The 22,699-nt window shown below is 36.4% G+C and overlaps 1 protein-coding gene across 1 annotated transcript in view; it reads left to right on the top strand.

Moving 5' to 3' along the window:
• The window catches only part of LOC103714505 (DNA-directed RNA polymerase V subunit 1-like), a 45,342-nt gene that overhangs the window by 16,472 nt on the left and 6,171 nt on the right, over positions 1–22,699 (top strand). The window contains exons 5-13 of the mRNA XM_039121635.1: positions 5,245–5,301; positions 8,755–8,922; positions 11,478–11,636; positions 11,737–11,892; positions 12,080–13,816; positions 13,945–14,120; positions 19,541–19,616; positions 19,721–19,848; positions 21,217–21,386. Coding sequence (XP_038977563.1) covers positions 5,245–5,301; positions 8,755–8,922; positions 11,478–11,636; positions 11,737–11,892; positions 12,080–13,816; positions 13,945–14,120; positions 19,541–19,616; positions 19,721–19,848; positions 21,217–21,386 — 2,827 coding nt within the window. The remainder of the gene's footprint in view (positions 1–5,244; positions 5,302–8,754; positions 8,923–11,477; positions 11,637–11,736; positions 11,893–12,079; positions 13,817–13,944; positions 14,121–19,540; positions 19,617–19,720; positions 19,849–21,216; positions 21,387–22,699) is intronic.

Raw genomic sequence — 22,699 nt, 5'->3', positions numbered from 1 at the left:
GGGACCTTTTTTTTTTTCGTGTGTGTCCTTCTGGTGAGCACCGAGGGGAAGAGACAGAGATGATGTCTCGAGTTTGGTGGGGTGAATGAATAGGGCCAGTGGACCGTGGGAGGTTGAGGGAGAAAATGCTCGATCGTGGCTTTGGCAACGGGGGCAAAGCCGAGGCTCTGATACCAAGTTGATGCAGCACTGTCACGGGAGAAGTGGCTGCAACGGTGATGAGTCAACCTGGAATGGTTGTGGCTGCTGTAAAATAGAGCGACAGAGGAAGAGAAAGAAAGAAGAGGAGGAGAATGAGAGAGGAAAATAGGTAGAGATGAAGAGAGAAGAGGGAGAAGAGGAGAGGAGGAAGAGAGTAGGAGAAACGTGGGGGGAAAAATTGTTAAACCTTCATTAACCCTAATTACCATCTAAGTTTCCTATAAATAGGGCCTAATAAGAATAATTAAAATAAACCCCCTTACACAAGAATAATTCCCAATAAACCCAAAATACACAAATGAATCCTAAAATGCAAACAAGCCCAGAAACAAAATAAAATAAATATGTACTAAGATGGTGGACTAGGTGGAGACATAATCAGCTCCGATGTCCCCATCAGGTATGCCCTTGTACAACAGGATTTGAATCCTTGCTTATAAGTCAATTTTTTTTTTTTTTATGATTTTGCTGGTATTGAACACAACATATAAGTTTATGTGTGCATGTTTGTTCGGAATTTTCCTTGTAATAAACACAAAATGTATATAGATATTTACGTGTGTATCTATTTGTGTGCATAGGGTCTGCAATACGGGTGTATGGGTGAAGATCGGTTCCGGTTCCGACCGATACCGAATCGGTCGAGATAGGAAAAACAAAAAAAAAATAAATGCCTCGGACGCGCGGACGCGCGCGTCCGCGTTAAATGCTACTATGTGCGGCAACTATAGCCCATGCGGGGTAGCCCGCGTGGGCTCGTTGCCTCGCGCGGCGAGCCTGCGCGGGGAATTGTGGCCAACGCGGGGAACCGCGTGCGGGCGTGGTTCCCTACGCGTGGAACACGAGCGGGTACCCCGCTTGGGCTCGCTGCCTCGCGCGGCAAGCCTGCGCGGGGAATCGCGTGCGGGCGTGGTTCCCTACGCGTGGAACACGAGCGGGCGCGAGCAGGATCGCGGTTCCCCACTTGCCCCCGCGGGCGGGCGCGCTGCCCTGCTCGCAAATTTTTTTTTTATTTTATTTTTTTCCTCTTCTTCTCGAACCCTCCTTCTTTCCCTCTCTCCTCCACTTTTCTCCTCTCTTTCCCGATTCCCCCCTGTTCTCCCGCGAGCAAGGAAGGAAGAGAGGTCCCGCCTGCGAGCAAGGAAGAGAGGTCCTCCTTCTTCTGGTACTTGCCTTCTCTTCTTCTTCTATTACTCTTTCTTTTCTTCTTCCTCTTCTTCCTCCTCTTCTTTCTTCCTCTTCTTCCTCCTCTTCTTTCTTCCTCTTCTTCCTCGCTTCTACTGGTGCCGGTCGCACCGGTTTCAGTTCGATACCGGTTTTCACAGCCGAACCATACCGGTAGCTGTCGGCACCAGTTCGGTATAGTCTGAACTGACCGGTTCTGGTCGGTTCGGCAGACCATGTGTGTGCATGTGAAATTTGCCGGTAAATAAGCATAGCAATTAGTGGAGATTGGATCGTGCTTCTCTTGAGAGGAGAGAGTATCTTTTTCTCGATTCCAAAATCTATAGTGGGGCATTCAAATTGAATATCTAATCCATTGATCATGATCTATAATACTAAAAGTACCTAGAAACTAAAAATTACATATTTTGGTAGTCTCTAACTGGTGCATCATATGGGCACAAAAATCGACAGTTTCTATTGTTCTAGTGCGCTAAAATATATAATAAAACACTTAGATTGAGTATCCACATCTCTGATTGTGATCTACACGTGTTATAACATGTATACATTGAAAACAATAGATTTTAATGCTTAGTTCATAGCAAAACATGATCTCATATCATTTTAACCATTCATTTTTGCACCCACTTGATGCATAAGTTAGAGACCAGAAAACATGATTTTTAGTTTCTAGGCATTTGTGAATCTTCGATTTGGATACCTCATGATTGATTTTGGAATCAAGAAAAGTAGATACACTCTCTTCTCAAGAGGAGCATAGTCCATCTCCAACAAATATATAATATATGTATGCCTGTGTGTTTGTGCGTGCGTGTTTGTGCATATGTGCTCGTGCATGCGCATCCTTAAGAAACCTCATTCTTCCATGAGTAAATGTGAAAGTAAGAAGATAACAGGAACCCTAGATTGGAGATTCTTATGGTAAGATGAATATGATATGATCCCTTTGCTTTGGGGCTGCCAAAATAGTCTGTTTTGTGGAAATAGTTTTAGACGTGGAAAAATTTGATTGCGTTGTCTGTCGATAGCAAATTTAGCAAAAAAGAGAGTAAGAAGAGGGTGGAAAGAAAAGAACTGCATGTCTGAGAGAGGTTTTAATATCAACCTTGCAAGCCAAAAATAGTGCTAGAGCAGCGAATTAGAAGCCTAAAAGTGAAAAAAAACATATATTTCAGCCACTAGCTCTTAGACCTGATCTCCACTTGCTTACACTGAGCATTTGGCCTGTTCTTAAGCATGTCTGCTGAATATTGATGATATGGACCCAAAATTCGATCACCATTGCTCTACACCATATTTCATGTGAATCTGGATTACTTTGATTTTGTTGGTGATGCATCGAGCTTCATTAGGTGCAATATAACTTGGAACTTGTAAAAGGAGTAATATTGTGTTGTTGGCATGGCTTCCTGAGATATAATCAAGAGTCTCCTGAAAGAAATTGGACATTGGAATAATGTGTGGCATAAGGCTATCAGACCATACTTATGACCCGTCAAAAAACATGTCAGAAACTGATGTTGCACCTGGCACGGTTGTGCCTTCCACTTTGTATTTAAATTCAGCTTCTCCACAAGTTATGGTGATATGGTATTCTTCATGCTGCCAGTATAAATTAGCACACTCACAATTTTCCTAGGCAAGTCATACTAGGGCTGAAACCCACTATTGCCTCCATTGTGGCATGATCGAAACCCACTTTTCACATTTAGATGAATACCACGGGACCTCTCTTCTGATTTAAGTATAATGGTATACGCAAGGTTCGCTGTACCGGTCGGTACCATTCGGTACCGAGCGTACCGTACCCATACCGATGGGTACCGGTATCGGTACACCAATGTCGGTACGGTCGGTACCGAGCGTACGGTACCGTACCGACACTCGGTACACCTATACTAGTGCGGCACCGGTACGGGGTTCGATACCGGTACGGCGAACCTTGGGTATACGGTTCGGCGATCCTTGGGTATACCCAAGAGGTTGCCCCTCTTTATACTATGCCATCTATATAGAAGTTGTTATATATGTATTATTTATTTGTAATGTTTAAATATATTTATATTTTATGACCATTATGAGGATCATATTAGTAGTTACAGTGAGTATTATTTATCCGTAACATTATATGCACAGCAGGTTAAGAAAACTCAAATGTAGAGCTACAAATACTGATAGTTTGCTTTGTAAGCCACTACATGCTGTTATATGCCCACATGATACATAAATAAATGAAATTGTCTAAAAAGCTGAATTCTGAAAATGTAGCCTGAAGAACAGCATATCATATTGTTATGGTGGCCATGGTGGTTTAGAGTCATGGCTGTGAGACAGCCATACCACCATTATTAAATCCATGTGTTCACCCCTTCATGACTCTCTCACCGGTTTAACTGTAAGAAAGAAAGTGCATGGATTCCAGAAAATGGGAATGTGTTTATAAGCACAAACTCAGACTATTATTCTGTAAAACAGAGTGGATATGGTCGATTTGATAGTGCATGGTTTCCAGAGGAAGTGCATTTATAAGCAAAAACTCGGACTATTATTCTTTGAAGCAGCGTGGATGTGGTCGATTTGGTGACCACAGGCACAACCCTACAGTGGGAGTTATGTAGTAGTATAGATAGAGGCGGATATATTTTATAAACATTTCATTTTTGCCCATTTAATTAGAATAAACTTCAAGCAGATACTTTAGTTTCTTCCTATATATAGGCTAATAGAGTTGGTTTTCTTCTAAGCTCTAATACAGTCTCATGTTTTCTTAAATTATAAAAGAATGTAAGATGATTGTAAATTATCTTTTTCTTTCCCAATTATTATCTTGACTTAGTGAAGGAAATACAGCCATTTAGTTCGGACCAATTATGCTAGCAAGTAGCAACAATTTTAAATAGACTGATGTTGAAAATATGAATGATGCAGGAAATTATGTTATCCACCTCCTGATTTGTGCACTATTATCTACATTTCCTCTTCTTTTGTTTTCTTAGGTATTTCTATACTTATGCAGATGACTGCTTTTTTCTGACACCTTCCTACCAGTTCACACTGTTGTAGTACTTGAATTCTTGACCATTATATATATACTTTTGGTGAATGTTGTACTGCTAGCTGTGGAATGGAGCACAGCTTGAGATTTATAACTGATTACATTGTATGTATCAACGAGCAATCTTTATCATGCTACAGCAGTTGTGGCTTGGTTTCTGCTAGGAATTTCACCAATTTGTTATTTGCTTGAGTTATGACGGCAAAATTATTGAGTTGTAGGTGTCATTTTATGGGGTAAACCTTGATCCAACTATCAAAAACTTACAGTTCTTTTGCTTCTCGTTATCTACTTTTGATGGTTGTCAAAATAACTTCTTTTACACACTGTATCTTTTCTTAAGTTGAATCACTTGTTATTACTCTCTTTTGGGAATTTGATTATTATGTCGACTTGTTCCATTGTGGGCTTAGATGTTCAGGCGCATGTAGAGGAAACCTTTTAATGTAGTGTCCCTGGTTTTGCTTGTCTTTGCTCATTGCCTGTTGATGTCCTGTGATATTAATCATCTATTGCATCTGTGATGTCGTAGAAATTTATTGTAATATAAAGAGGATCAATTTTATTTTTAATTTTGAAATAGCATTATGTGTTTGATTAATGGGCCACTACAATATGTGGGTCTTCTGTCACCGAACTATATGTTTTGATAATAAACTTTTTGCACTTGTTAGTTTGATTCCAAAATTGAACCATTTACCTGTTTTGTGGAACATTTTTTTAGTTTCTTTTCTTGGCGTCTAAATTGCATATTTGAATTCATCTTGACACAATTATCTGGTCCTCTCATCAATCATCAGGTCAAACATGGCAGTGGGAAAGAAAAGGTCTCAACGACATCATGTCTGTATTGTCGGGTAATGTTTAAATCTCATTTTCCTCTTTTTTTGTTTTATAAAATAATAATTGTTTATATTACTTGAGGAAAAACCTGTTAATGGAACTCTACTCAGATACGCTGTATTTCTTGTTTAATTTAACTTGATATCTGGAGTATGATTTAGGGATTTCTTAAATTTTCTCAATGCCACAAATACTTATTTCTTAGACTTGACAATTAATAGGTCTGCAAATGGAAACCTTGATATATGCATTATTTTCTTAACTGCATGGTTGTTATGATGGTCAGATTGGTCTCTTAGTTCCTAATGGTATTAGCTTCCTACTCTAGATATATTTCCATGTGCTTCTGTTTGCAACTTTTAGATGATCTGCTGGTGGTGCTAGAATACTATCATCTGAGTGAGAACAGAAGTGATATGTAGGTTTAGGTTGTGGTTAGATAATCATCCCCAAAGTTCTTGGGGCTAAGCTGGGAAGAGAACCTGCAGCTAATGAAAGACAATGATTCACTTTTTTCTTTTTCTTTTCTTTTCTTTTTTTCAAAGGGGATGCATATTCTTGGATAATATTGTTACCTCTGATCCTCAATACTAAATGCTCTTCTACTGTCTTAAATTCTTCCTAACCCGTATTAGACAATACAGAGATAGGATGAAGTAAGTTTTAATGATTCTTTAAACTTACATCTCGTGAAAGAAAAGCAAATTCTTTGAAAGCTGGTTTTCTCTCTCCCCTGGAGCTTCTTGGAAAATGCAATACAGAGTTTGATGTCTGGCACTCTGGTTTAATGAACTAGAATCTAGAGGTTTATGCCAGCTGGCATGTACTTGCTGAGTTGGCATCAGTGGTAAATTGAGGTTCTTACATATTTTAAACTTTCTCTATTAATGGTGTCAACAATTTGTTAAAATATTTCATGGCCTCTGGTGTTCCTTTATTGTCTCATTTGAGAACTGGCAGTCAAAACTTGTTTGCTTGTGATGTTCTAGATGTATGCTCCTAAATTGGTCCATTCGCGCTCAGAGACATTTGTTATATATCTCATTGCTTTTTTGGCTACTTTCAGCTGGTCAGCTTCGTTCAGTTCCATGAAATTAATCAGTTAATATATGTATATATGCATGCATGTGTGTATGTATGTACAATGGCAGTATATTATGATTTTGACTTTATGTACAATGGCAGTATATTATGATTTTGACTTCTTGGCACACTTCATAGTTCATCCTTTGTAAATGTCTCTTGAATTATCTTAGTATTACTGTGAGAGTTCTTTTCTAGATTTATGAGTCATATTTGGTCTGACCCCGAAAGTTATCTTTTAGTATAGTGCTCAATCAACGAATTTTCAGAGACATTGATTTAATTTAGGTTTAAATTAGCTCTAGATTTAATATTTTTGATTTTTGGTGCTTTATTTTTAGTTACCTTGTTATGCTGTTGAGTCTTAGACGTCTGATACTTAAGTCTCTTGAGAGTAGGTTATATATGTTATATATTGTTTTTTTACAATTTTCGTGCTAAATTTCAGGGCTTTTTAATACTTTTAAGTCTCACTTTTTATGCCTTAATATAATTTTGGATCAAAAGCATTGAATTATACAAAAAACATATTATACTCAAAATGATGTCTGATTTATTTTTTTTCCTTAAACCATTTTTGTGTTTCTTAATTTCCATTTTTTAGAAAGTATACTGTAAATTTGTTTCAGAACAAAATCTTCCAGATATCAGACCTCCCAATTCTATTGAAAATCTTTTCCAAGTTTGGCCTGGAAGCTATAGGAATTATTAGGAAAACTGAGTGATAAACCTCAACTTTTGGGATAAAAAGGCAGGCTGAAAATGGATTTCATACTGATTGGATATCACTATATCCGTATGTCCGTTTTGTTGATGATCATAGATATCAATACAGATAGTAATTGGATGCCAGCTGGTCTTTTTTTTCTCCTTGCAGGAATGGGCTGGGAAAGGTCTAGTTACCGTGAGCTGGACCAGGCCTTATATTCTGTAATTTTAGAAATCATGTTTCCAATCCTGAGGATCTAATAGGATTATCCAAACAGGCCCTTAAACATTGTTTTTTCCTAGGGGTGGGGACAGGGATGTTATTCCACTTCATACGCTATTCAAAGTGAGGTATATACAAGCTGTACAACTTTATTACTTTTTTTTCTTTGCTAAAACAAAGAAATTGCTGCCTCAACTTAATCACGTGACTATTTTAGTGGATCCTAAAAATTCTGCTAAGTTGTATACTTTTGGGTTAAAGGAGGCTTACCATTAAGGATGCAATCCACCAGGTTAAACATTTTACTGCCTGGGAAGAATATCTAAATTGAAAACATGTCGATGTTGTCAGTTATTTCCATCTATACGAAATAGGGTGGAAAATGGATGCAAATATGGATTCTTATATTAGCAAAATGCTAAAATTTGTGTTCATATTCTGATAGATTTGGATACGGAAATGGATCACGGCTAATATTTCCCGACCTAATTTCATCCCTTATAGAAGTATAAGTGGTTCCCATCACAAGGGTCTTAAGATACCATGTGTTTCCAGGATTGTAAATTTATCATGATGAATAGAGGAATGAATAAAAAAATTAGAGTAATCATAAATTGCAACTGGTTGTATGGAGAGTTAATGATATGTTCACATATGTTTAACAATAGTGTATAATAATGCATGAGGCCAACTTTGCTTTATGTTTTGCAAATGTATGCAGGCATTGATATTGTTTAGTAAACATTTGGATATTCATATTATAGTATTTGGAAAATAGTAGGTTAACATTACAGCTACCTTGTCTCCTAGTATATTCATTTGATGAATATTTCATGCTTGTATCTAGATTCTTTATAATTAATTTATTTATGATAGGTACAGAAATATTTTTTTTGTTTACTAAAATGGCATGCATTTTTTAGGAGCATATGTTAATTTTCCCTTATACCAGATTTTGGTTACTTCACGACACAGCAATTCATGGGTTGGAATATTTTTGCTGCAATTATGTTGTCCTTTGTCTTTTGACTTGTGAAAGATGTGGGCGTTCCTCAATTTCCTATCTTGATGTCTTGTTTTATTAGGTATGCATTCAATTCGCAAGTTGCGACATGATTATTCATAATGTTTTTCTTTCCTCGTAGAATAGTAAACAATCAATTAGAAAAATTTCTGATTACTTCACATTATGTCAATTTATGTGTTGGAGTAATTTTATTACCATTGTTTTTCTCTTTCATATTTCTACTTATTAAAGGTGGATGCATTGTAATTATTGGATTTAAGGGCTAATTTTATTGATATTTGTCTTTCCTTTTCTTGTATATCACTGCATTCTGTATTAGTTGCTGCCTTTTTGTGGAGTGCACTGAATACATGGGTGCTTTTGTGTCAATGGATGTAGGCCTGCTCTACTCCATTTGTCATCCCCTGCTAATTTTTCTTATTTCAGGATCTTCCACCCATATCCGTTAAAGAAGTAAAGACCACAGATAATGCTCTTTGCTTAGAATTGAGAGTATCATCGAGGACAAGGCTGCGAGATGGCTTCTGGAACTTTTTGAATCGGTTTGGTTTTTGTTATGGTGACACCTATTGTCGCCCATTGCTTCCATATGAGGTCACAAAATCTTTCACCTGCTTTACCAGAAATATTTATTCTTTTGTTTTATTACTGTCAAATATATTTCAAGCACCAGTTTGTTTGGTGAACTGGGCATAGCTCAGCGATCACCTCCCACCTCTTGAGGGGGTTCTAGTTTGAGTCCTGTGCAGTGTATCCCCAAGTATTCATACATTGGTAATTTACATGGGATGGATCTCCCAGTCTCCCTTCCATTCTCCCTCAGTTAGAGAGAGAGAGAGGGGACCCATATGTGTTTCTATTATTCTTCCTATCATTCTAATCATCTCTTGAGGTCTATTGGCCCATTAGGATCTTAACTTCTTCAGTTTCTGGTCCTAGACTGATTTAAGTGATGCCTGAGTTATTGTGTCCGTTGGGTGAGGGTTTAGCATATGCACTCTTGTTAGAGAATAAGCTTATTGGATTCAGGCCTATATTTACCAGCCTGCATGACCATTTACTTAGGGAAGCATTTTGAATGTTCTTCCAACATTCATGCTAATTAGTCTCCCTTCCGTTTTTCTAGTGCAATTACTGTCATTAGCTATTCAGTTTCCTATATGTCATCTTAATTAGTTCATACTTCATAGTCATTCTTCTTTGATATTTCTTCTTTGATATTTCTTTAACTGTGATCTACATTATGAGGCATGCTAAACTACTTGTAGTTGAAGGCATCTTCTGCCCTTCCTTTTTTATATCTTTAGTCCATATTATTTCTCCCATGACAATTGTTGGAATAGCTTTCTTTTTTTTTCTAACCCTATCGTTTCACCCACATCCCTTGATATTCATGTTTACCCTTTTAAATCAGTAATATTTGCCGTCTTCTTTAGGAGGAAGATGTGACTGCTTCCAATCCCTGTATCAAAATGCCAAAACCAACCAATGCAGAAGTACAATCAAAGACTAAGCTAAAGCAGATCTCAATAACTCGTATGGAAAAAAGCTTCAGAAAGTCAAGTATTGTTACATGGGAGGATAATTTTCAGAACATTTTTCCCAAATTTCAACAATGGACACTGAAGAATTTTATCTTTTCTTTTAACATAACCATGAATTTTTTCAAGTTATAATTTCTTAAAAATGTGCTAGAAGTATAACTAAATTCCATTTAAGTGTGGTCATTGTATCTCCCAATAAAGGCACCACTAAAGCATACAAGGAAATATAAGCAGCACTCTCAACAAATCCGTCCTGCTTAATCCATTTCAATCAAAAGATGAGATTAAATACTTAGCATCAAGAGAATCAAAAAAAGAGATTATTGACAGTGGACATCCAAATTCTAAAGTTCTCTTATCAGAGTTTAGAGGTCCTCCTGTTAGGAAGGGGCGAAGTCATGAAAAAAAAAAAACTGATGGGTGGTTGATCGTATGGATGTCTTGGCTGGAGTTATTTAAGATGAGTTCTGTTAGAAGGTTTGATTTGGATAGGAACCAATGGTCAATTAGGATCCAGAATGCTCCATATTGACAAATAAGGCCAATTGTTTATGTTTAAGTTTGCTCAAATTTAATTTATTGCTGAAATTCTGACATGTTAGAGATTTGTTCTCATCAATCCTTTAAAAAATTTCGGACACTTGTTAATACAAACCTTAGGTAGTAGTTGTGTGGGAAACGATTTGTTTGCACTTATCTTTTTTTTTTTTTTTTGATTTCCTTAATCATATTTGACGAGGTTTAATTCATCCATCCAGGATGCAATTTATCAGTTTATAACTTGCCATTTTTTTTCTTAAAGCTAAATTATATAATCGATTTTGAAATTAACCCTTGAAAAATTGGCATATTCAAGTCTGACACCTCAATCAATGTGTTTAGATACTTACACAAGTAGCCATAATGTATTTGACCCAAATTCTTCCTCTGATTTAGCTAAAAATGAAACAACCAGCTAGTTTTCTTTCCAGAAATATAAGCACGTCTGTTTATCCATGGTGGATCTATAGATTCTCAGAGATATCAGTTCATCTAATTTTCCATTGTTGCACAATTTAGCATTTTATATTTGTGTTCAATGCTGAGGGGCAATTACATGTCATGTCAAAACTGCAAATCTTTATCCTTTTTTACGAAGTCAATAGCTAAATCTAAAGAACTGATTTTCTAAATTGCAGCATCCTGTGCCTTGAAGCTATTTTTGCTCAAATACATACTATGCCAGTGCTAGCAACTGGGAGTTGATTTGAAGGAGAAATTTTCTATAATTTGAACAGTTGAAAAATCATTTTATCTTCATGTTTCTCCGCCAGCCTGTGTGACGCAATACCATTCACGTTGCTACTTGACATAATGACAAATGTACCAAAAAGTTGCAAAATTCTTATAGAAGTTTCACTTGCTAAATAGGATGATAATATGGAACGTATGCATTAAACTAAAGGTTTAATTGGTGGGGTTATACAAGGGACAAAATTTTCTTTTTATTTCTTATTCCTGCTTAATTTAGTTTTCTGTAATCTTAATAACCTTTGCTTTCCCTTCCCTCTGTTTGGGAAATCCTCTGTAATTGCTGATTGTCCTGTTTATGTTTTTATTTTCAAGGCTCTTAATATTTTGAAAGAGATTCCTGAAGAAACCAAAAAAAGGCTTGCTGCGAAGGGATATTTTCCTCAGATTGGTTTTATTTTGCAATATCTTCCTGTTCCGCCCAATTGCTTATGTGTGCCAGAAATTTCAGATGGGAAAAATATCATGTCCTCTGTAGGTTTTCAAAGATGAACTTCTTAATTTGCATAAGCTTAGTACCTTCAATATTTTTCTAGTACTTATTTGTAACTTTGTTTATCTTTCTATTTTGCAGGATATTTCTATCTCCCTGCTTAAAAGAGTTCTTAACAAGATTGAGCTCATCAAAAGGTCAAGGTCTGGTTTCCCAAATTTTAAGTCCCATGAAGTTGAGTCCAATGACCTGCAGTTATCTATTTCTCAATATATGCGTCTCAGGGGCACTCCAAAGGTATATAGATATCAAACTAGAAAAAGGAGTCTCTGTACGTATGCTCGTGATTTCTTGGTGCTGTTTGGCTTGTGCATGTTGTTTAATTTATTATTCCTTTTTAATTCTTACATTTTTTGACATTTATGCTTTTTATTTTATTATTCCTTTTTGATCCTTTCCAACTTACATATTTTAATATTCAAAGGTACCTCAAGACATCACCAAAAAGTTTGCAATCGGCACTGAAGCAAATGAATGTTCCACAAAACTGTGGCTTGAAAAGATGAGGACATTGTTTATCAGAAAGGGCTCAGGTTTCTCTTCCCGCAGTGTAATCACTGGAGATGCATATATAGGTGTTAATGTAATTGGTCTTCCATCTGAAATAGCAAAGAGAATTACCTTTGAAGAACGGGTAACAGTGCATAACATGAAACAGTTGCAGGAAGTCGTTGATAAAGGATTGTGTGTGACATACAAAGATGGTTTCTCCACTTATGCAATTGCCGTGGGCTCAAAAGGGCATACTTATCTTAAAGTTGGCCAGGTTATAAATCGTCGGATTATGGATGGTGATATTGTTTTCATTAACAGGCCACCTAGTACGCACAAACACTCGTTACAAGCATTTTATGTATATGTCCATGATGATCACACTGTCAAGATCAACCCCCTCATTTGTGCTCCCCTTGGAGCAGATTTTGATGGTGATTGTGTTCATATATTTTATCCACAGTCCCTAGCTGCAAAGGCAGAAGTCCTAGAATTGTTTAGTGTTGAAAAGCAGTTACTTAGTTCTCATACTGGAAACTTAAACTTGCAACTGGTTCATGATACATTGTTGGCTTTGAAACTCATGTTCAACACAGCATTCTTGAGAAAGGCAACGGCAGAACAGTTGGCAATGTTTGTATCTCCGATCTTGCCACCACCTGCCATATTTAAAGCTAATAAATCTGGCCCTTTCTGGACTGTTCATCAAATACTGCAGAATGCTCTGCCAGCTTTTGTGGACTGTTTTGGAGAAAGACATCTCATTATTGATAGCGAAATCATCAAGCTAGACTTTAGAAGGGATGCAGTGCAGTCATTGTTTACGGAGATAATTACTTCTATTTTCATCAAGAAAAGTCCAAAGGAGGCTTTAAACTTCTTTAATATGTTACAGCCTTTCTTGATGGAGGTACTAGTTATGGAAGGATTTAGTATCAGTTTGAAAGATTTTTATGTTCCAAGGGAAGTTCTAGAAAAGGCACAACAAAGTGTTCAAGAAAATTCATTTATACTTCATCAATTGAGATCAAAATACAATGAACTTGTGGAGCTGCAAGTCGAGAACCACCTTAAAAGCATCAAACTACCAATTGTGAATTTCATTTTGAACTTCACTTCACTGGGTAATTTGATTGATTCAAAAAGTGATTCGTCTATTATCAAAGTTGTTCAACAACTTGGATTTTTGGGTCTTCAACTTTTTGACCGAGGGAAGTTATACTCAAGGGCTTTGGTCGAGGATTGTTTTACGAACTTTGTAAACAAATATTCCACCAGTGGAGCTGATCATTCCTGTGAGGCATATGGACTAGTTAAGAATTGTTTCTTTCATGGCTTAAATCCGTATGAAGAGTTGGTCCATTCTATTTCATCCAGAGAAGTTATAGTTCGTTCATCGAGAGGACTGACAGAACCTGGAACTTTGTTTAAGAACTTAATGGCAATTCTTCGGGATGTTATTATCTGCTATGATGGAAGTGTTAGAAATGTCTGCAGTAATTCAGTTATTCAGTTTGAGTATGGAGAGGATGATGGGGCTAATTCCTTGAATGTTTCACCTGCTGGTGAACCTGTTGGTGTCTTAGCTGCCACTGCAATATCAAATCCTGCATATAAGGCAGTCCTAGAATCCTCGCAAAGTAACAATTCATCTTGGGAATTGATGAAGGTATCAATATTCTGTTCTTCTGGTACTTGTGTAGTCATATTTTATGTTCTTTTATATAGATCTGCAAAGTTTATTGGCATAACAATATTACTAATTTGTGTTTATTTGCTCCATTTTATATTTTACAGGAGATATTGCTTTGTAAAGTCACTTTTAAGAATGTTGTTACTGATCGGCGTGTGATTTTATATTTAAATGATTGCTTCTGTGGGAAAAAGTTTTGCAAAGAAAATGCAGCAATTACTGTTCAAAATTGCTTGAAGAGAGTTACTTTGAAGGATTGTGCATGTGACTTCTCAATTGAGTATGTGTACTTAATTTTACATCTCATAATTGTAGTATGTCTATATATTCTATGTATATTTAGTTTCCTTTATTTTATATAGATTCTCTCACTATCTGAAAGTTAATGATTTATTGCTTTCCTTACTCAAGAAATTTGATTTGTGACCTCCTATTCAGGTGTCTTTTAATGGGTAAGAATTATATGAATTGATTAATCTGTTTTCTTAATGTAGTAATGTATGCTACAATTTGTTATTGTTGTTGGTATTTGGGGCCTAATGCTGGCGAACACTGTTGGAGCTGAAGGTCATTTTAGTTGATTTTGTTATCGTAGTTTGGTAGTAACTTTTGGACCAGTTTGTTACAGTAATATGCCATGAATGAATAGCAATTGTATAGTACGGTAAATGATATGTTATCTGTATAGAGTATAGACCTTTCTTTGCAGTATTTCTATTAAATCTTATGAAATATAAATATTACATGATTAAGCACCAACCAAGAAAAAGCACATGCTACAATGATGATTATCATTTCAATCAATTTATTTTGGAAATTTCTGCTTCTCCAGCTAGATATTTGGGTGTTTTTTACTATGATGTGATACAGTCAACATAAGTTTCCCTTCTTGTTGGGGAATTTCTATGTTAGTTCCCAAAGTAATGCAGTTATAAACCTGGCATGTGGAGTCTCCTACTTCAAATGTGTCTATACAGGCATGACTTTCTCTCTGTCATTGTGTTTTCAGTATTTTTAGGTCTACTAATTCTAACATGTAAGAGGATATATATTATGAAAAAAAATTCTTTTACTTTGTACAATTACTTCCTTTGGCTTGTAGGATTTTTTTGTGGTCGTCTTCATTTTTTGGCTTTTAGATTTGACCCAGGGGTGATATTCACTTATCCCTTGACTTGGACAGCATAGATGTGTTTTGTTTGGGATCTTCATGGATCTAAATTTAAATTGTATATCTATATGTGGGTTCTGGTGCGTGTTACTTGTTCTGGATCCCAAACATAGAGCAGCAGGTTGGGCTACGCCTCTACAGTTTCATGGACTACTGGGTTTGTTTCCGTTCCTATTCTTGGTACAAAAAGCTTGATGGTCAAAACTTGCTGAGGAGAGAGTGAATTATCATAGACAGGGCATACCTTACTGATAGAGTAATTGTGTGCTTTGATCTAAACTTGTAATGGATTTATTGCGGCAATTAATACATTCTCTCTATAAAAGAAAGGGTAATTCATGTTTAATGTAATGACCAGCTGATGTGCCATTTCGAGCATGTTAGAACTTACATCAGTGCCAGTGTTATCTTAACTATTGAGAATTGCTTGTACTGCTATGTTCATTTACTCAGTAGGTGATATCCAAATTCCAAATTTATGTGAAAACTTTTCCAACAACCACATTACAATAATCAGAGGATCCCTTGTGCTGTTATCTCATTTCTGTGCTGTTTAAATGGTAAGAGAACCAAGTGCTTAATCCAGGTGCAATAATGAAGCTGTTGTTAACTATGATTGGTGTAGAAGTTGGTGGTGATCCCAACCATTATGTCAAATAAGTCATTTGACTGGCTGTGCTTATAGGTAGGATCTGATAGATGATTTGGTTTTTGTGCTTTGCACTAAATTGCTTCTCCCTGTATGGTTGGTAAAGAACTCAAATATATCTTTTGTGGAGAAGGTTTGATTGACAATATGGATAATGCATATAAGCCAAATTATTGCAATTGTTTTTGAATCATGGAAATTGGAATGTTAGAAGTAAACAAATCCTCCCTCTCATTATAGATTTTATACTATCCAGAAGAGGCATCAGCAAGAACACAATTATTGAAACAAATAATACACTCTAGCTGACCATCTCTACTAATCCTTTGGTAACTTCATCCTAGCAACATTCCTAACCACTTATCATCAGCCTGCATCCATCCATCTCTTATCGATATGTTTTGCTAAAGAACAAGTCTTTTCAATTGATCCTCTATGTTTTTGTATCCCCTTCACAAAGACTATGATTGGTCTGAGTTTGAGGACGCGCATTTGCCACTAGAGAACTCTTTCATCTGTTTCTTTTGAGAGAATTCTGTATTATCATTCTAAATATACAGAACCAAAATAGAGATAACACGTCTCCCTACTATCATAGATAATCTTTGCACCCTCAAAGTATGGGTCGAGCTCTAATAAAATTTTTAGATCTGGGAAGCATGCAGACTTAAAATCACATGCCGTGTCCATATCGGACATCAATACTCATTGGATACTTCTCATATACATGTCAGATACGTATATTAAGTACCTTAGTTTTTCAAAATTGAAATGACAATTAGGATACTTTTGGATACACTCAAGAAACTTTCTGATGCCGTTTTAAATATGGGGGGAAGGCATTTTCTTTTTTTAATGTTAACCTTTTAATGACAAATGGTCAGTTTTGTGATCTATGATATTAACATTAAAATATGAAGTATGGATTGAGGTATGTGGATTTGAACAATGATTAAATAATATACTTGTAAAAGTTGATGCGATTGAAAAAGTATGGAATTTGATGTTCTGATAACCTACTTTGCTTAATGGATTTTTTTTTTAACATACATAAGTGTGTATTTGTGTGTATTTATGCATATAGTTATATATAAAATACATGTATATTATGTACTTATTTTAGTTGTCTCATATCCTATGGTCTGCTGTGTCGGTACCAGGCATCAGACTGATTCTCCGGCGGCATGGGTACGGACCCGCATCGGGCTGGTACCAACATAGTAGAGGAGGCGGGGGAGAGGGAGAATGGGAGAGAGAAAAAGAGAGAGAAGGGGGAGAGAGGGAGGGAGGAGGGTCGGCGGAGGCCGACACTTGGGCAGGAGGCGGAGGCCGCGGCTGAGTCACCTGTTTCGTTCAAGACAAGAGTCTAGTTGCTTTTTAACTTTGTGATTTTTAAGTGAAGTTAGCAATCGTGAAATTAAAAAACGAAATTAAAAATTGCGATTTGCCGACTTTACTTAAAAATTGCGAAATTAAAAAGCGGCCGGATCTCTGTTTCGAACGAAATAGGGACCCGGCCGTGACCTCGCCCCCCTGCTTGGGCGCTAGCCTCCACCGGCCCTCCACTGGCCCTCCGCTGGCCTCCGCCTCTCTCTCCCTTGCTCGTTCTCTTTTTTCCTCTCTTTCCTTCTCCTTCTCCTCCTCGGGCAACAGGTTTCATTTCCGTTGTCAGAACCGTCCTATTTTGCCGCCGAGACAGCTCGGCACAATCCGAACCGTCAGGTTCGGGACGGTTCCTCCAACCCTATCATATCCTATACTATCCATACCGTATTGTATCCGTATCTCATATCCGTGTCCATCCATCATATTTCTAGATTGTCAGCCAGGGAAGAGCTTATGCCACATCTGATCATGGAATCATAATTAGTCTTCAAATCCATCGGCTGTGAACCTATTTAACTAGATTCTGCTCAGTTGGTTCACATTCTTCTCTGTCCAAAAAAATTATCTGAAGTCAAAGCCACATCTCTACATTGTATTTCTGCTGACTTTCTACTGTATGCAGCTATGCAAAATAACTGATTGTTTTGATATAGTTCAATTATGATCAAAGAAAACCTCACTAGTCAGTAACTACATGCTTCTATCTGCTAGAATTACATGAAGACTTAAATGTAAACGGTAAACCACTTTTCATTTATTTGCTTTAAGTGCATAAACTGATTCTGTAGGTTGCTCAACAAAAGAAATCCTCTTAGAGGATGTCCACGTGTTTTAGTACTTTTGTGCCTCCACTTGTTTCCAACCAGCTATCAATTCGATATGTGCCTCAATGGCTGATGGATTAGCATGTGGCTGCAATTATGTTTTTTTACAGAATAAATTTGTTTAAACATGCCTCAAACTATCGGCAGAAAATGGTTGAAGCCTTTTTTCTGTAAAATTTTCCTAGGCATCGGCTTATCAATTTCAAAAGATTTTGAAAAGGTTATCTTGCTGAACTCTTGTTCTGCCAGGGGTGGCAGTAGGTATTCTATGTACTGTTGAGGTCGCCCAATATTAGTTCCTTGCTTATAAAAGTTTCATATACTATCGGAATGGGACGGTACGAAGGATAACTTACCATTTTGGCAGGTTTCCGGCACATATACATAGTGTGTCAGTATGGGACTTCCCGTGCTATATGTCTGAACCTGGTACCATACTGTTGTCAATAAACCGCTACAAGATCTGGTACCGGTATTTGAAACCTTTGGGCTTATATTCACTCTGATTGGAACAGAAAGTTGGGCCTGAAAACTAATAAATGGTACTGCCATAGTGTATTATGTGCATGGATTTTTACTGCATAAAGGGGCTCATACTCTTGGGCTTGTTCCTATTACATCAGAATGCTGCTGATCTCAAGGTGGATCACGTACCTTTTGGTTCACCAGTCTCACATTGGGATCCATGAGATGTCAATCTTGTTGTGCTCAGATGGATCGCACGATTATGTGCTGTAGTCTTGCAGTCAGGTCTATATAATTGCATTTTACTTGAACTTTTTTCTTGACAATTTGTTATCTTTTTTTTAGAGATGGATGCATGGTAGATCCCATTTCTTTATCAAAGTCATTCAATAAAGGCAGTGAATAGTTGAGTACCTATCAGAAATTATAGAACTCTTCCAATTTTTGATGGTTTTTGTAGTTTCTCCTTTGGAAGGCAATCATTAATTTTATATATTTACATTCCATGTAAAGCATTCTGCTGTCTTGAATTCAATTAATCGATGATGACGGGGAAGTTTGGAAGGCCTTTGGTACATGTGCAAGTTTTCTTATCTTATATCTTGTTGCAAGTTGATATAAAATCTCAGTCGAACTTTGTCACATATGCCAACATCTATAAACCTCTTAAGAACTGTTACTAAAACTTTCTGTAATGTATTCTGTCAAGATTCTTTTTTATATTTAAACTATATATTTCTGCCTACTTTTTGATCTCTGAGAACCAATATGCTGATTTTTTTCCTTCTTGAAAATAGTTAAGATAAAACTCATAAATGTAAAAAAACTGGCATATTATTTGTATCATGGTACAAACATACAAAATAGTGGCCTGTAATGCTAAAGACTTTGCTTCATACCTCATCTTAAGGATAGGCTAATTGCTATACAGCTAATGACAGATATTTTTGTCATATTGTATTCTTCACTTTCATGACCTTGAAATTCTTACTGACTATTAAAGTTCTTTGAATTGGTTTTAAGTTCCTTACATCAAGCATTATTGTCATCAATCATATGGTATAAATATCAACTGAATATTCTGTTATATATGCTCATCTTTATAATATTGCTGATAATCTGAATCTCACTATCTCTATATCTTAGAAAGATGCCTTCTATTGGTCTTCAAGAATAATACACTTACTCTTTTTAGTTACTTTCAGATATCAAAAGGAAATTAGCTTACGTGATAGTTCAGAAACTACTTCAGGCCTTGTTGGTCATATTCATCTTGACAAGGTCTGTTGGTTCTGTTATAATTCTACTAGCTACTCCAAATTCTACTTGCTAGTTAGATGGAAAAATAATCCGTTGATTGACATAGAACTTTCTTTTTGGGACAGATGCGGTTGAAATTGCTAAACCGAAGTCCTGATGAGATTCTTCGGAAGTGTCAAGATGTTATTTTTGGCTATGGAAAGAAGAAAGGAAAGCTCTCTCACTTTTTTAGGAGAATTATTTTATTAGTCAGGTAGGAGCTTTTCTTTTCACATAATAAGTCTTTAAAAGGAAAATATTAAGTGAGCTTGCAAAATTCTGTCGGAAGCTCTGGTGTTGCATCAAGACACTTCTCAAGCACTATTGCATACTATTGCTTTCCAATATAGTGATTTTTGTTGCTGCACTTAACTCTCATTCTTGCCTTTTCCTTCTGCATCTGTGGTCTTTATTAGCTTAATTGCTGTGTAATGATAGTTGACATGGGATATAAACTGGCAAAAGCTCGAGAAATTGCATTCTCTATTCGATAAAGAAATACTTGTGTTATTTGTATGTGTCTATACTCGCTTACATGCAGTTTAAAGCAATCAAACTTCCTAAGCAATCCTAGGCTTTGACCATGGTTTGATGCCTGGGTGTGCTCTTGCATATTTGCATGGTTTGAATTTTTCATGTCAACCCTGCTCATCTACTCCACCTTGTTGGATGCTTATATAACATCCTGGGATTTGTTTTCCCTTTTCCTAAAAAGCAAATTGGTGCATATGTATGCATCCATAATTTTCTGGATCTATGTATTAATTATATTTCCATATTTGTTTATCTACTTGTAAATGTTTTCATTTTCATATTTCTAATGTGCAGACATACACACACGTACACATCCTCCACTCGGATTTGGTTGTAGATGTGACCTTGCTTATGGTTAACTATTGTCATAGAAATTTTATTTTCCATTTTGACTTATAAGCTGACAGATGGATGAATGTTCTCGTCTTGTCTGGCAAGTTAGGTAGTAATTAACATTGTGTAAAAAAATCTCTGTTTCTTTGATATGGTTTTTACCAGGTAGTTTGGGCAATATTATGTGCCACTGGGATTTCTTTTCCAATGAAGAACAGCTTTAAAGAGAACTTATTCAATCTTCTTTCATGATCTTATCATTCTAGGAGGTTCTACTGGTTTGATTGCTTTGTGACCACTTATTGATAGAAGTATTGCCAGAACAGAGTATGTAATTTTTTTACTGATAGATCCTTAAATAAGTTGGCATACTGCTTGTTTAAATTAACAGGAGGGACAGTACTGGGATGTGTAAAATGTGGATTCTCCATTCCTTTACTATTTTTTGAATGCTTGTAAGCTGACTTGGCGTCATGACTGCTTGTTTAAATTGATAGCGGGGATGGTACTGGGATGTGTTAAATGTGATTTCTCCAATTCTTTTTATTACTTTTGAATGTTTGTGAGCTGACTTTGCATCATAAGAAAAGAGAAACTCTTCGAAAGTTCAAACATTGTCTTATCCTGGACTTGGAGAACTTATTAATATGTTCATTTGCTTTCTAGAATTTTAAACACATCAAACATGATTGTGGAACATTTTCTTTTTGTGCAGTGAATGTTGCAGCACCAGGCAGCCAGATGTCGGGAATTTGTCTCCATTCCCATGCTTGCAGTTCTCTTACTGTGATCAGACTGCCACTCCAGATTGTGAATCTCTTGAGCGAGGAATACATGTTATGGCAAACACTATATGTCCAATTTTATTGGATACAATTATTAAAGGTGTGTATAGATTCTAAAATTTTATTTCATGTCACGAAAATTGGAACTTGCTGTCTTCACTGCATTTTTTTTAATTTTTTAACTTCAAACAGTCTAATTGGTGTATATGTAGGCTTATGTCGATTGTTTGAAGGGCTCCAGTAGGGAACCTTACTTCCAGTATTGCCTTATTTGTTTAGTTGATTATAGATGTATATATATATTTTTCTATTTCATTCTTTATTAGGTTCTCTCCCCCTCTCAAAATTTGTAGTTAACCACCACTTTTAGGCATCGCTTACTTTACCACTTGGTCTTCAGTGCCTAAGCTTTAATGGTCTGACATTATTTGTTTGGTTGATAACTAGCTTGCTTATGATGAACCTATTGTCATAACTGGCATACAACAGCAATAAGACAAAAATAAAAGTCAAATTATAATGATAAATTGATGATAGAATGTGCTTATATAACATTAGAACAAATGAGGAAGCTCTTGAAACTGGCATATTTATGCTTCACTAAGATATCCTAAACATAATAATATTGGTGTTGACTGCGGGAAGTGCAAGAAGGAGCTTCTGACTAATAAAAAGAAGGATCTTTATTAAGTACAAGAAATGGACCATTGAAGTTTCTCATGGTAACATTGTTGTCAATTTGTCATGGAACCTGCCTAGGCGCCTAAGCTGCTGCTCTGCCTGGATGCCTACCATCTATACAGAATATAGATGATTTGACTTCCTGTTTTTTTAGGAGAGTAGCTAGGAATCTGCCTATGTGCCTATCTATTGCTTATCACCTAGCTCAACACTTCATATATTGTTGTATACACTGTATACATTGCTATTTATAAGTGTCGCCATATAAACATTATTTGGGCTGAAATGACTGCAAGATTAATGTAATAAAATAGTAATGCAAGTGTAGTCAGTTCTAATATAATATTGATTATGAGATAGCTAGTTGACTGTAGTATGATGTGTTGGCATATTTGAGCTTCCAAGGATGTCTTGGACCCATGGCAGAAAAATGAACACGATTAAAGTCAACCTTCTGCAGCAAGATTATCTTAATGCAGCCAACCTGTTGGAGGTCTTCAATAGATTTGACCTGTTTTATTAACCAAAAGTTGTCTTATTATTTTCTTTTTGACCTTGCCAACCCCAAAAGATATTGGTTCCTCAAAGAACTGTGAAAGTTGATCTCGAGATACTGAAGCAAGGCTTGCAATCTCGGTACTGGATACCATACCAATTGCCTACTAGTACACCACAGACTGAGTTTTGCTACATACCTCTGTATAGTTCAGGGACTTGTAGTCATGAGGATGT

This window comes from Phoenix dactylifera, unplaced genomic scaffold (assembly GCF_009389715.1).
Source record: "Phoenix dactylifera cultivar Barhee BC4 unplaced genomic scaffold, palm_55x_up_171113_PBpolish2nd_filt_p 001168F, whole genome shotgun sequence".
Taxonomy (NCBI): domain Eukaryota; kingdom Viridiplantae; phylum Streptophyta; class Magnoliopsida; order Arecales; family Arecaceae; genus Phoenix; species Phoenix dactylifera.
This window is presented reverse-complemented; position numbering and strand designations above follow the sequence as displayed.